General features: G+C 38.4%; 1 protein-coding gene across 2 annotated transcripts in view; it reads left to right on the top strand.

Annotated features, from left to right (window-relative positions):
• Nucleotides 1–5,338: 5,338 nt before the first annotated feature.
• Nucleotides 5,339–14,088, top strand: part of GRID2 (glutamate ionotropic receptor delta type subunit 2) — a 1,665,223-nt gene continuing 1,656,473 nt past the window's right edge. For both annotated transcript variants that reach the window (XM_012558631.2, XM_004387023.3), the window contains exon 1: nt 5,339–5,703. In XM_012558631.2, the coding sequence (XP_012414085.1) occupies nt 5,616–5,703 (88 nt within the window). In that variant the 5' untranslated portion in view covers nt 5,339–5,615. The remainder of the gene's footprint in view (nt 5,704–14,088) is intronic.

Here is a 14,088-nt window from a genome sequence, read left to right as displayed (position 1 = left end):
TAGCATGGCTACTGTATGGACAGTAAAAAAGTTTTGAAATTCGAAGTTATTCACTTGAATTAACTTTAGTAAGGTTTGGTAAAGAGGTAAAGAGTTCATATTCAAGAATTTATCAATCAGTTCAGTTGCTGAATTCAGTTGGCATTTACATCTCATTGAGTTAGAAGAGAACATGACATTGTCCTCACAGGACAACACAGCTTTAGAGAAACCTCTGAAAGGAAGAAAGAGATTAAAAGTTTATTTTCTAAGGAAAAAAGAAATGAAGAATGGAAGAAAAAAAGGAAAGGAAAAGATATAATAAGGATAAGATATGGAGTAGTGTCACAGACAAAATAATTTGATAGAAAGTGGTCAGTGGGAGGTTAATCTGAAAAAAATAAGGGCAAAGTATATCCTATGTGAATATATTACATAGAAATATATGATTTAGTAATTTTCTTGAAGTATATTTAGAAGTTAAAAGAAAAATCCTAATTCCTAAAACTAAGTCTTCAAATAATTATCAGTACAACTGGGATTTCCCCATTCATTAGAGAAAACCAAGGCACTGAACAAGAAAGCATTGCAAGTTCCATTGAGCTCTTCTTTAATCTGTGAAGTATAAATGTTGTCCTTTCAGCATCTCAGCTAAAAAAGAATGTGTTTTTTTTTTTCTGCAAGGTGATCAGTCATTGTCCTCTTATATCCTTCCTTTCTAGTTGGTCATGTTAAACTTGTACCTAGAATCTTTTGTGTGGTTAGCTATACTTTCAATGATTAAATGATAAAGAATTAAAAATAATGATGAAAATACATTGCATCTCTGCTTTTTCTGTGATATTCTTTTGACAGCTAATTTTTCCTTTTAAGTTGCAAACAGGCCATCTCATAAACTTATACATTTTATACTAAAACAAAATAAAACTCTTGGGTTATTGAAATATTATTCAAGAATGCTTTGAAATTGGCTGGTGTAAGTTGACATTCAATGAGCAGTCAATTTTTTTTTTTAAGTTTGGGTATTATTCTTAGAAATACGAAAAATGAAAATAAAATAATTTTATGTTCCAAGGATTTCCATTACTCTGCTTTGCACATGATTAAAGGAATTGACACACATCACCCAATAAAACAAATTAAACTTTCTTTTAAATTGCTTTTTTATTAACAATTATTATCTGTCCTAAACTATTTAGATTATCTACCCTTTCTTCAAATTTTTATTGTTCAAATCACAGATAATGCCTGATTGAAGTGACAGTCTCCATCGTGAAAAAAATAATTAGTAAATTCATAATTTATGGTTCACTTTTTATTCCAAAAAATTATTCATTGGTTATAAAACATTAGTGAATAAATGTTATTTTCTCCCCCAAAATATGCTAGAACTTCACAAAATTTTGAATTTCATTGCAGTAAACCAGGCACATCAACCTTTTTCATAGAAGGTTTGTGTTAAAGCTACACAGCCTTAATAAAAAGAAGTAGGCTTCATAAAAAGCCTACATAAAACACAATCAGTGAATTTGTTATTGTCCCCCCCCCCAAACTTAACATTCTAACTTGCACATTAAAAAGCTTTGTATCCACTGGTAAAAATGGCACAGGGGCAGTGTCTGACCTCTTCCAACCCCACAAGCGGGAAGAAGAACCAAGATCAGCAGCGCAGAGCTGACTTCCACGAGGTGGAGGCCATACAAGCCTCCTGGCTCCGCCATCTTACTAATTCTGATGCCAACCGTCCCTCGCACAACAGTCTCTACTTCTCTGCAGGGTTCCATAATTCATTGCAATGGCCACACAGAATTCACGGACCATATTCACAATTATCAGGTTTATTAGGGAAGCAATAGTTACATTTCAGACTCAGGAACACTCACGATACAGTTCTTCCATCAGGACAGCCTCTTCTCAACTATGCTCGCAGGCACATCTCTCCCTGGCCCTACGCCTCTCCCAAAGGGCACTCAGCTTTCTCTCTGTGGTCCAGGGAAGCCCACTGTGTGTCTCCTGTTTCTGGATCTCTCCTGCTGGGTCTCTCCTGCCACTGCTTCTTTCCGTCTTCAGGGTTACAGCTTGCTCTTTCGGTCTCCTGTTTCCAGGAACTTCTCAGCGCAGGGATCCCAGGTCCAAAGGATGTTCTCTCTGTTCCTGGCTGTTCTTCCTTGGTGGTGGTAGGAACCTCCTCTCTGCTCTGGAATTGACTCTCTTAAGGCAAAACTGACCAATTCCCTTGGTAGGCCTCAATTACCTTATCACACAGTCCCACCCAATCACCTGGGTAGCAGTTATAAGACTGTGGCTAGAGAGGCCACACAAATGTAATCTATCACACCACACCATCTAACAAAATCTTATGTCACAATATTAAATATTCTAAAATAGTAGAAAATATGGTTAATATATTATTAAAAATGTGTTTAAACTTATGGGTATAGAAGTTATTTGGACAGTGAAAATATTGATATTTTTAAATCAGAAATCAATACACCAATGTTGTATTTTAGTTTTGCTCTAACTTTCTGGAAAGCAGAACAACTCATGGTTCTACTATCTCATCTGACTGGTGAGAACGGTCATTATCATGCATTTATGTTTTTTTTTTTTTTTTTTGCGAGACTCACTGGGTATTAGAAAAGTGAATTATGGCTGTTCTTAAAATCACCTAGAGAGACTTTGAAATATATTGTAGTCTGGACCTCAAACCCCAGAAATTCTGATTAAATTTGTTTAAAGTCATCCTTTTGAATAGCTTCCCAGGTTATTCCAAAGTGAAGCCAAGGTTGAGAACCAAAGAACCACTAAACTGGAAGATGTTGGAATAATGAGAATGTCTTGCTCCTAGTACACTAGATCAGATTTGCAAGAAAGGAGATGATACGAATATAAACTATATTCAGCTATCTCCAGGAATGACATTAGTCCAAGATTGGGTCAACAAACATCTTGAGGTTCTTCTTAGTTCTCTAATTCTAGAATGTTATGGTGATCTTTCTATTTTAAATACTTTTCCACAATTTTTTTTCTTCACAGAGCACATACCGACTCACCAATATTTGCAAATACCCCGTGAATAACATAGTAGAGGCAAGTTATGGGAAGATGCGTCTTTCTTTTAAAGATTTCATTATCTGTCACAGCAAAGTATAATTCATGAAAATGTATCAGATCCCTTTAAAAAGTAAAATGACATTAACAACAATAATGCAACCAATATTGAGTCCATGTATACTAGTGGAAAAAAGATAAGTGAGTAAAACTGAGAGGAATTACTCATGATGGCTTCTTGGAAGTACTGCTTTGTTCCAGATTCAGAAGGAAGTGATGAAATTCAAGTAAACAAGAGTCTGTTGTAAAATGCTACAATAAATAAAATGTGAATAAGCTATGGTGCTCACTCTCAAGGTGCTGATCTAATTCAGAGCTAGTCTTGCCTAACTTTAATACAAAGGTGGAGTGTGCTATGATGACATAGAAGAAGGATAGATTTATTCCGTATTACAGATTTGGACATCATGAGCAGAATGAATTTGAGCTAGGCCTTGAGGAATAATTATTGGGAGGTGGGCTGAAAAGGGTGGTTGAAAGGAGGAGTAGCTGCTTTCCAGGCAAAACTATTAATGTAAGTAACAATAAGGCGGATTGTTTCTGGAATGTTCAGGCAACAACAAGATGAAAGAATGTGAGCATTTCACAGAGGTGAGTATGCACACTTGTACTGGAGAAATAACAGCCCAATTCACCAGGCTAGAGAGAAGGACTTAAGTAAGAGAGTAAGAAGAAAAGTGGTTTACCAAACTTGGAGGCAAGGGAAGGCTCTGAAAGGTTCTTTGAGGAGTTTGACATTCATACATCTGAAGTAGCAAAATATCCAAGGGATTCCAAGTAGAATAATGTTAGGTTCATTGATACCTGACCACAGCTAGCTACTTGGTTGTGTCAATAAATCTCCAGTCTGAAATGAGACCAGACTAGATATAAGCTAATAATTGGAAGGGAGTCATAACGATAACACTTTATTGTTAAGGTATAAAATAAGCTTACAGAAAACACTTTCATTTGGGGACTGGCAGGCTGTCATTCAGTATTTCTTTGGCACTCTCCGTGGAAGGGCAACCAACTTCCTCATTCTGAATTTATCTGCATAGGTCTGTTACTTAGCTACATTCTCCCAGATAATGTAATATTTTGATCAAATGTTTCACTGAAGCATTTATTTCTGCTTAATTTTTTTTTTATTTCAAGATCGTTATCCTTTCTATATCTTGATTGCCTTAAAAAAATACACTGGAGACAGAAAAAAAAATTGCTATATAAAAGGTAATTAGCACATTCTCTCCTTTTTATAATTTTATAATTAAAATCTCATTAAAAGCTTTCTAGGTCTCCTTTTCCCTTAGTGGCCAGGTGTCCCTAATTTATTTTCAACCAATGTGACCAATTCTAGACAAAGACTAAAAAAGTCTGATACCTGTTGGAGAAGAGCAAGGTTAAATAAGTGGGATGGCTTGTTTAAAAAAAAAAAAAAGCTTCAATGTCTTTTCTCTTACAGTCCTGCCTTTTTCTCAGTCCCGGTGAAAGATTCCAAGGGAAATGAGAACACTATTTTGTTTCTCCCTTGTATTGCAGATAGGGGGAGGAGGTGGTTATTAGAGAGAAGCTCTTCCTCTCTCGGTTTTCCCCTCTCCGCCTGCCAGCACCGCTCTCTCGCGGGCTCGCTCCTTCTCCTAGGTGATCCATTTCTAGGCAACGTGGGGCTGGTGCTGAAGCTGCCACGCTCGCTCCTTGCTCGATTCCTGCAGCCCGCCAGGCGAACCGCTCCAAAAGCGTCTTGCAGCCCGCGGCAGCTTTCCTCCGCCCGCCCAACCCCGCTGCTCGCGCCCGGCGCAACTCCCCCGCCACCGCGACTAAGCGAACCGGCTCCCCGGGCCCGCCTCGCCGAGCTCCGCTCCCCGCCTCGCGCAGAAAAGGAATTTTCTCTGCATTACTATCTGCATTACCTTGAAGTTCACTTTTTCTACCCCTCTCGGTGAGGGCATTTTTCCCTCCCTGCTGGAATCTGGCTCCTCTGCTTGGAATCTCCTAATCTTCCTTCCCACTTAGATTTTATTTTGGCAGCGAAGACAAGTGATTCTCTGCGGGCCGTTGGGGCGGGGGTGGGGGTGCTTTTCGGCTGGGGGAGGGGGCCGTGAGGGGAACATCCGGCGTGAGTGGGGGTGGTCTGTTGGAAGTTGCGGCGGAGCTGGGACCCGAGACCCGCGGCCCCAGCGCAGCGATGGGGATGGTTTGAGCTCCAGCCTCTCCCCCTGCCCGAGAGCAACCGAGGCTGGATACATTTTTTAAAAGCCAAACTGCAAACAACTCTGGCGATGCCAAAATTCCCCTCCAAGTGACACGGCTTTGCGAAGGAGGCTTCCTCAGTCTGGGCTCTTTTCTCTCATTCCCGCTGCCTTCTTCAACGGCGATTAAAGGCTTTTTTTTTTTTTCCCCCTTTTTTCCTGGCAATAGGAATTTAGGAAGAGAGAAAAACCTGCACTAAACTATCGTGACCTCAAACTCTTTGGACTTTTTTTTTAAAAAAAAAACAAAACTGAAAGAAAATCTATTCTTAAAAGGAGTCAGCATACGAGGAGATGGAAGTTTTCCCTTTGCTCTTGGTTTTGTCCATCTGGTGGTCTCGAACCTGGGACTCAGCGAATGCGGATTCAATCATACACATCGGTAAGAAAGGGCTCGTGCTGCTCGTGGATACTTTGTTTCCGTTTGCAAGTGTTCCCCTTTGCTTCCCCCCTCTCCGCCCTCTGTGTAGCTTGTTGGAGGTGGCTGCTGTTCTTTGCCCCTTCCCGTTATTCTTCCCTCACACTTGTTCAGTTTTCTGGAAGAATGTGGATGTTCGAACTGTGACTTGCGCTGTTGTTTCCCGGTGAATATTATAGAGCGTGGGCTGGATTCGTGGGGGTCTCGAGTTTGCCTCAGTGTGCGTGCGTGCTGGGGAGCTGAGGGAGGTGATGCTAAGTGTGTGGGGGAAATGAAGTTTAATCGACTCTACCGTCCATATTCTTTCCCGGATATACAATTGCTCCATTAAAAAAAAAAAAAAAAACCTGAGGAACCGAGGAGGTATCACCTGTGAGTCGAACTGGGGGAGGGGGTGGGGGGAGCTCCCTTCGGATCGAACAGGTGGTTTTGCAACGTGAGCCGGCTGCGTTCACCGCATCGTTGTAGGATGGTGATGGGAGTGCCGGATGCGCCCCCAGCGTCGCTCGCCTCTTCGCGTCCTCCTGGCTTTGCGGTCCTCGAGCAGAGTTGCCGAGACGGTGGCGGGAGGAGCTGGCGGCAGAATAGCCGAGGTCTGGGAGCTGCCCCCCTCGCCGCCTCCCACACACTCCCCGGGCCTGGAAGGGTGGCGAGACTGGACCCGGGACGCTTGGGAAACGTGGGGAGCAAATACCGCGGGCCGCCCTTGGGGGTGGCCTCCCCGACACCCACCTTGCCTCGCAGTCAATTCCGAGTTGCTGCGTAAGGCGAATAGCAGACGCGCTGAGGCTACCACGGGGTCGCCCGGACTCCGGAAGGGACGGCAGAGCAGGCTTGGAGCTGCTCGTGGCCCCACCTATTGGCGACCTGACGGGCCGCGGCGGGCGGGGGCGGGTTGGGGGCTGCGTGTCATTATCATGCACAGCGCTCTCAGCTTCAGGCTCCAACTCTTCTCACTTGCTAATCCGCGAGAGCTGAGCGGAGACAAGCTCTTGCAGTCTTCTGCGTTAATGCGACGATTTCCTTTTCGGAAATTCGCGTCCCCGGGCCAGCAAGGTTCATTGGCTGGTCTGCAGAGGCCCCTCGTGGGGAATTTTTCTGAGCACAGGACTTTTATCTGTCCACAGGGCTTGGTGTTCTGCAAATCGAGGCGACAGATGGGTCGCAGCTTCTTCTCTTTCGGTCTGCCTGCCCATCCTCCGCCCAACACACACACACACCCACACCCACACACACACCCACACCCACACACACACACACACACACACACACACACCTTGGAGGAACCTACCGCAGGTGGCTGTGTCTGTCCAAGGGAGGGCCTTCTGTCTGGTGTGCGCGCCCACAGCGGCCAGCCCCTCAGCTAACAGGGGGCTCCCCCTCTTGGTGTCAGAGGCTGTCTTTGTAAACATGTCCGCCACTCTCTATCATTTATATCAGTAGAAACGTATATGATTCTGTGCAAGGGGTAATGAGTCCAGGATTCAGAAAACCTTGCCCTTATGCATGAAGGAATTTAAGCACTAGATAGCTTGCCTGCTCCATCCCGTTTTGCCTGGGGGCTTACAGTGCTTGTGGGTTCAGAACTTCAAAGGGAGGAATTATGGTCTCATTGAGGGGCTCAGTAATGTTCTAGTAGAGTTTAGAAATGAACTGTGTTGCTGTTAAAGAAATGATAAATTTCTATCCAGTTATAAATGACTAGAGCAAGAATGCATAATATAAACATATGTGTAAACATACTTGTTTTAGTCATTTTATGATTACAAATTTCTGTCTTACATTCTTCATTCCTCAAGAGAGAAGCCTTGTTGATAAATACTTATTTTATTGTTTATTCAGTGGTCTACAGGATAAATACATTGTTTACAAACACCAACAGCTCCTGCTATCCTTTACCAGATGAATACTATTTTGCAATACAGTCTGGGCATTTATTTCAAAATAGAAAAGAACTGTTATCTGTCAGTGTGACATGGCTTACTTATTCATAACCAGTGACTTTGTACAAATTACAGAATTCTTTAGAAAGCAGGTTCTTTGCATTAACTGCGTATATCTTACTAAAAGAAATATACCAAGTAATTGTTTCTCAGCCAATTCATTTGACTTTAATGCAATTAGTACATTAGACAACAGGATTAGCTGCTTTTATAGACTACCTAATGTTAGCAAATGGATGATTGTTTCAAAAACTTACCTTTTATAGTATACTGCAAAAGAGTTAACCCTTAACTTTATAAAAGAATGAATGATCTAGACTAATTTGTGTACACTTTAGAGATTAAAAACCTCTCTCCCCTCATGTCCACTCTGAGTATAAGCACAATAAATTCAAAACTCAAATGCCCATATTAAAATCGTAAAGCACAAATTAACATGCATTAGATCAGTTTAGTCACTTACTTGAATAGTAAAAGAAAATTATATTTTTTTCAGGAGATGATTGCCTTCATTTAAATACTTAATGTGAGAAGTATGCTCATGGAGAAATGTATTTCAGGACTAAAGGGATGAAATTGTTGAAACTGGAGGGAAAAGGAATATTTCAACTCAACATATACTAGGAGATACGCAGAAATGAAAGGTTTTCCCAGTCTCTTGTGATGTGTTCAAACCGAAAGTAGCTGCAATATGTAGTTCAAGCCAACTGGAAAGATAAGAAACGCTTCTCTAATAGGTTCTTTAAATATTGCATACTTTTGGTGTTGAACCAGATTGAATGTATGAAATCTTCTCTTTCTGTGTTTTCACGTCATGCAGGTAGTTTGACGAAGTCAATTATATATTTTAAAAACTCTGATATATTTTAATGTGTATTTTAATACACATTAGTTCACTGCAGTGATAAGACATACTGTAATGATTAACCTATAATGATTGAAATGAAAATGTGTTTATTTCAGTAAAAATGTATAATATTTTAGTTACTTTGAGTTTCTGTTAAATCATACTTCAAAGATATTTGATACATTACATATATGTAATACACATGCACACACACAGTCTTTAGAAATGAATCACATTCATTGTGATATTTTTTCCCCAATAAAAGAAAGGTCTTTTGACATATAAAAACTATGCAGTTTTGAATTATGCTTCTGCTTTCAGCCTGTGCATTGATTAATTTCATCAGACCCACATTACTTGATTGCTTAGAAGTTTTCTAATGATCTGCATGCTGTAGGAAGAACCAAAAAGTCGTGAGTGGAATGGCAATGATACTGTGTTTTATGAGGCTATTCAAAAGTCGCTCTGATTTATGTAGCTAGAAAGCTCTAGTCTTTGAGATTAGCCACGCTGACTGCTATTTTCTTCATACATCAGTCGTCCCACACTGTTTACTCCCTAAATACAGCAGGAGTTTAGAGCACTGCTTTAATTAAGCATGGATTAGGTGGCATTTCCAGTCAACTGCACAGTTTGTGTTTTGCCTCGTATCTAATATGGAGGATCTCATGTTTTAACAGTTAAATATATGCTCCTTTCTTTATCTCATTCTTGTACTCACAGAACTGATTGTAAATGAGCTATCCTCAGTTATATATTTCTACAAGAGAACATTCAGTGTACTCATTCATACATTACACAAATCACTAGCATATTTTTGTTGTTATCGGTCATAGTAAAATACTTTCTGCCAACAAGAAGAAAGAAGCATTTATTTATGCTTTTCCTAGGAGCAAACAATATTTTATCCTCTGAGATCACAATCATCAACTAGGACATTATGCCTGAGAAGCCTAAGACAATTGACAGAATATTTTCGCCATAAGAATGTTCGAATTGAAGTACAAAATTGGTGGGTGAATAAAATGTGTCACCACATTGAAAACAATAATGATTGTTAAATTTAAGGCACTGGTATTGCTTAGTTCGCACTGAGGAATATTTGATAAAACACAGAATGTAAAATCTACATTTCTAAAAAACTGAAAATGGGATGATATATTATGTCTTCCAGCAAAGTGTTCCTTATTATACTTTTTACATGATTTGCATTGCCCTCAGGTGTCATCAAGGACTCTTTGTATTGTCTAGGATATCTTAGTGATTTTATTCTTATGTCACTTAAGTTTGCTCCCTAAATTATGGTGAACATGTAATGTAAACTTCTAGAAAGTATTAAGAAGTATTATTACTTCTTAATATTTTCTAGAAAGTATTATGAATTTAAAATAAGGGTGTACTTAACTATTATTCTTCTCTCTATTATTAGTACAGTTATTAGAAGCATAATTTGGATGTGCATTAAGTTAGACAGTGTTACTAATCAACAGTGTCAGCTCTGACATAACTAATAAGTCATTGCACTAAGGACTTTTGCTTTCTACTCCAGGTGAAATGTACATCCAATAAATCTCTCTCACAAATTTTAATCCAAATATTAATCAAAATCAAGGTGATTAACTTTCTGTTCATCCAACAGTAGAAACCAGTTGAGATTGTTAGAGGAATGAAAGATGCATTTCATTCAATTATGATCTCTAAGGCTAATTTCATCACTCTGTAATTTTATACTAAAGGGGTATTGTAATTTTAAAACAACACTTTTTAAGCCATAAAAAGTTTTTTTCCCTTCCTTCATCTGTATATATTACTTTAGTTAAAAAAAAATCAAGTTTCAGCATTTCTGTTTTATCTTCATGATATTTCAGATTATTGGTGGGTAGCAATACATAAGACAGTTATGCTATAAATATAATATTTATTAGAAAATAAATTTATGGCCTTTAAAGATATCTTTGCCATTAGGTGTCACTGCATTCTGAGCTGTTCCTTTGTAGTCATACTTGAAAAGCACATGCAATATTTTTTAAATTCTCAGAAAATAATGCATTGTAATGAATTGAGTGATGCTGTAACATACCGGTAGTTTTTATTTTCAAACCAGTAAAGTAAATATTACACGTTTATCTTATTCTTGTGAGAATTTTATTCTAGCACCTATCAATGCCTGGTACTCTCTAGATATATTAGATTGTTAGACCTATTGACATAAATTTTTCACAAATTGAAAACACAACAGAAATATATTCTTAAACGAATACTTAATCTCTGAAAAAATCTAAGAACAAGAAGGATGCAGATATGTTTAATAGTGCCTATGTAAGCAGACTTCAATGAATAAAAGTAGAGTTTGTTAAGTAATTTCTAACTGTGGTGGCACTATGATGTGAGAGTCTAAGATCTGCTTACCTTAGGAACACCTAGAGTCCCAAAAGGATAGGTATTTCTGGTATGAAACACACTTAGAGCTATAAAATAACATATACATAGACACAAATACAGATGTATGTAAAAAAGTGTCAATCATTAAGTTTTGTCTAATTATCATACATATTTTCAGATAATTTTGGCCTGGTAAATATTAAGTTTTATGTACTCTGTTGATCCCTTCTGCAGGCATTGCCACCGTTCACCACTGGTTTTGTTTGTTAATATAAAAACAATGCCTGTTATCACTTAGTTATTTCTCTGTTTCCTTAATTTTATAAAACAGACAAAAATTTTCCTTCTAGCATATCATATTATAAAAACAATGACAGATGAAGCTTAGGTCAACTTTCAGTCTGATAAATTAGTTTTAATATTGGCACAAACACAATTAAAGAATGTGACACTGGGTTAAATGAATGAATAGTTTGTCTTAGTGTTAGACCTTTCAGTGTACCAGTATTAATTAATAAATTACACACATTCCTCACTTGTCAACCTGGTTAGGTTCCAAAGGCCAGGTAGTTATGTGAATATTGGTGTTACGTGAAAATGGAGAATAACCACATTAGATCACAAACTGGAAGATGACCATATCATTATATAACTGCCAAATTACATCATTATGTAACTGCCAAACCACTGAAAATCATGGTCTGGCCAAGTTGACACATAACCTTAACCAACAACACAGCCAGTGTTACCCTTGCCTTGCATTTTGGTGTTCGTTACTGCCAAATGTATGTTGTTAATGCAAACAATAGTCGGATAGTAGATTTTTTACTATTGTCATAAATGCGAAATGTCAGATAATCAGATGGTAAGTGAGGAGTAGGTGTAGTTGCAATAATGTATTTTTCAGTATGCAGAATGAAATTAGGTGATAGATGGATGCCTAAAGTATAAGGAAAAAACACTAAAGTCATTCTGGATTGATTATTAAGAGGACATTTACATATTTAGGTTATTGAGGTTGGTGAATTTTAGCATTTGGTTGTGGCCACGCATTTTATATGGATGTGAAAAAGGTAGGGGAAATGTTAGGACATAGTGAATAAATTCTGTAATGGAATTTAGAAAGTTTGGAACTGTGTTCCAATTTTATCAATAGCTAATTGAGCAATATTAGGAAGTTAATTTCTTTAGTCCTCATTTTTTTCAACCCCACAATAAGATGTAGACTAATGTTCACATAAGCTCTACAATTATATGAACTAAAATGAAAACCAATTTCTATATTTGAGAAATATAAGAAAGGAATTGGGAGAAGAGATATAGTGAAGTGTGGTTCATATAGCTATACTTAACAATTAGGTATAATGAGAGATTTAAAAAAGAAACTTTACAAAGAGCATAAAACCTAAATTTTTCAAAATAAGGACCCCTTACCCTGAAGATGTTTTTTGGTGCAAACAAAAATTGTGCATAATATATTTGTTCATCAGTATATTCTGTTTAACTCCAATGTCAGATTGAGACAGCTGTTTTTATTTCTTTTTTTGTTATTTTCCCCCTAGTGTTACTTATGGTATGGTACCAACTCCTACATTACAGCACAAACCTAATGCTTATTAAGGCTGGGTGGGGGAATGAATAGTCTGTTCTGACCAGCAATGACTACAACAGCCTTTAGAATTTACAAACAGGAAGCACACCAAGAATATTAACATATGCCTGGTATCACTCACAAAACCAGTGAAACCTGTGAGAGCTGGAACTTAACTGGACTGCCTTGTTTTTCTGGGTCTTACAAGCTTTCTGTCTTTGACAGAGTGCAGCTTACCACTTTTTTGTTGCTCTCTATTAGTGGAAAATATTTGAATTTTCCTTCTCTGACAGGTTACCGACTTAAACATGTTCTGGCTTTCGCAGGTTGTACTGTATAAAAATATGGCTAGTGTTTCCTTCAGCATTTTTCATAATGTTGGATTCTTGCTTCAAGTATTCCTGTTTTTAACCAGCTGTTGTTCACCTATTTTGTTTTACTTGGATCCACAATCAAAGTCCATGGAAACATAAGTCAGGAAATCAAACAATGTATTGCATTGGGCAAATCTGCTGCAAAAAACCTCTTTAAAGTGTTAAAAAGCAAAGATGTAACTTTGAGAACTTAAGGTGTACCTGACCCAAGCCTGGTGTTTTCAGTTGCCTCATATGCGTGCGAAAGCTGGACAATGAATAAAGAAGCAAAGAAGAATTGATGCATTTGAATTATGGTATTGACAAAGAATATTGAATATATCATGGATTGCCAGAAGAACGAACAAATCTGGAAGTAGTACAGCCAGAATGTTCCTTAGAAGCGAGGATGGAGAGATGTTGTCCCACATACTTTGGACATGTTATCAGGAGGGGTCAGTCCCTGGAGAAGGACATCATGCTTGGTAAAGTAGCGGGGCATTGAAAAAGAGGAAGATCCTCAATGAGATGAATTTGACACAGTGGCTGCAACAGTGGGCTCAACAATAACAATGATTGTGCAGATGGCACAGTATTGGACAGTGTTTTGTTCTGTTGTTCATGGGGTCACTATGAATTGGAACAGACTTGAGGACATCTAACAACAATAACAACAACATTGTCCAAGTGATCATCAATGTGAAGCTGATACTGGATTGATCTACTGAAAGCTTTCTTAGTAGACAGAGGACAGACCAGTGCTGGAAGCTAAGTCCGAAAAGAGCTGCTATGTGTGTTAAAAATTCTTATATCACTCTGTAGTAATGTCATTTATTAACAAATATTTTTACTCATTAAAAACATTTCAAGATAATTAATATATTGAAATAACAATTTTTATAAATATTTTTCACATCAAAATAGTTCATAGTAGTGTTTTAAAAATAATCTTATTTTATTGCCTTGAGTAACTGATTTTTTAAAGATAGCCTAAAATACGGTTTTTGCTTTTGTCTCAGTCATCTAGTGCTGCTCTAACGGAAATACCACAAGTGAATGGTTTTTACAAAGGGAAGTTTATTGTCTCACAGTTCAGTAGGCTACAAGTCCAAATTCAGGGCATCAGCTCCAGGGAACACTTTCTCCGTTGGCTCTGGAGGAAAGTCCATGTCATCAGTCTTCCTTTGGTCTGGGAGCTTCTCTGCGCAGGAACCTCAGGTCCAAAGGACACGC

The sequence above is a fragment of the Trichechus manatus genome, unplaced genomic scaffold, assembly GCF_000243295.1.
Source record: "Trichechus manatus latirostris isolate Lorelei unplaced genomic scaffold, TriManLat1.0 scaffold00178, whole genome shotgun sequence".
In the NCBI taxonomy this organism is placed as follows: Eukaryota; Metazoa; Chordata; class Mammalia; order Sirenia; family Trichechidae; genus Trichechus; species Trichechus manatus.
Note: the sequence above shows the minus strand (reverse complement) of the source record. Positions and strands in the feature narration are given on the sequence as shown.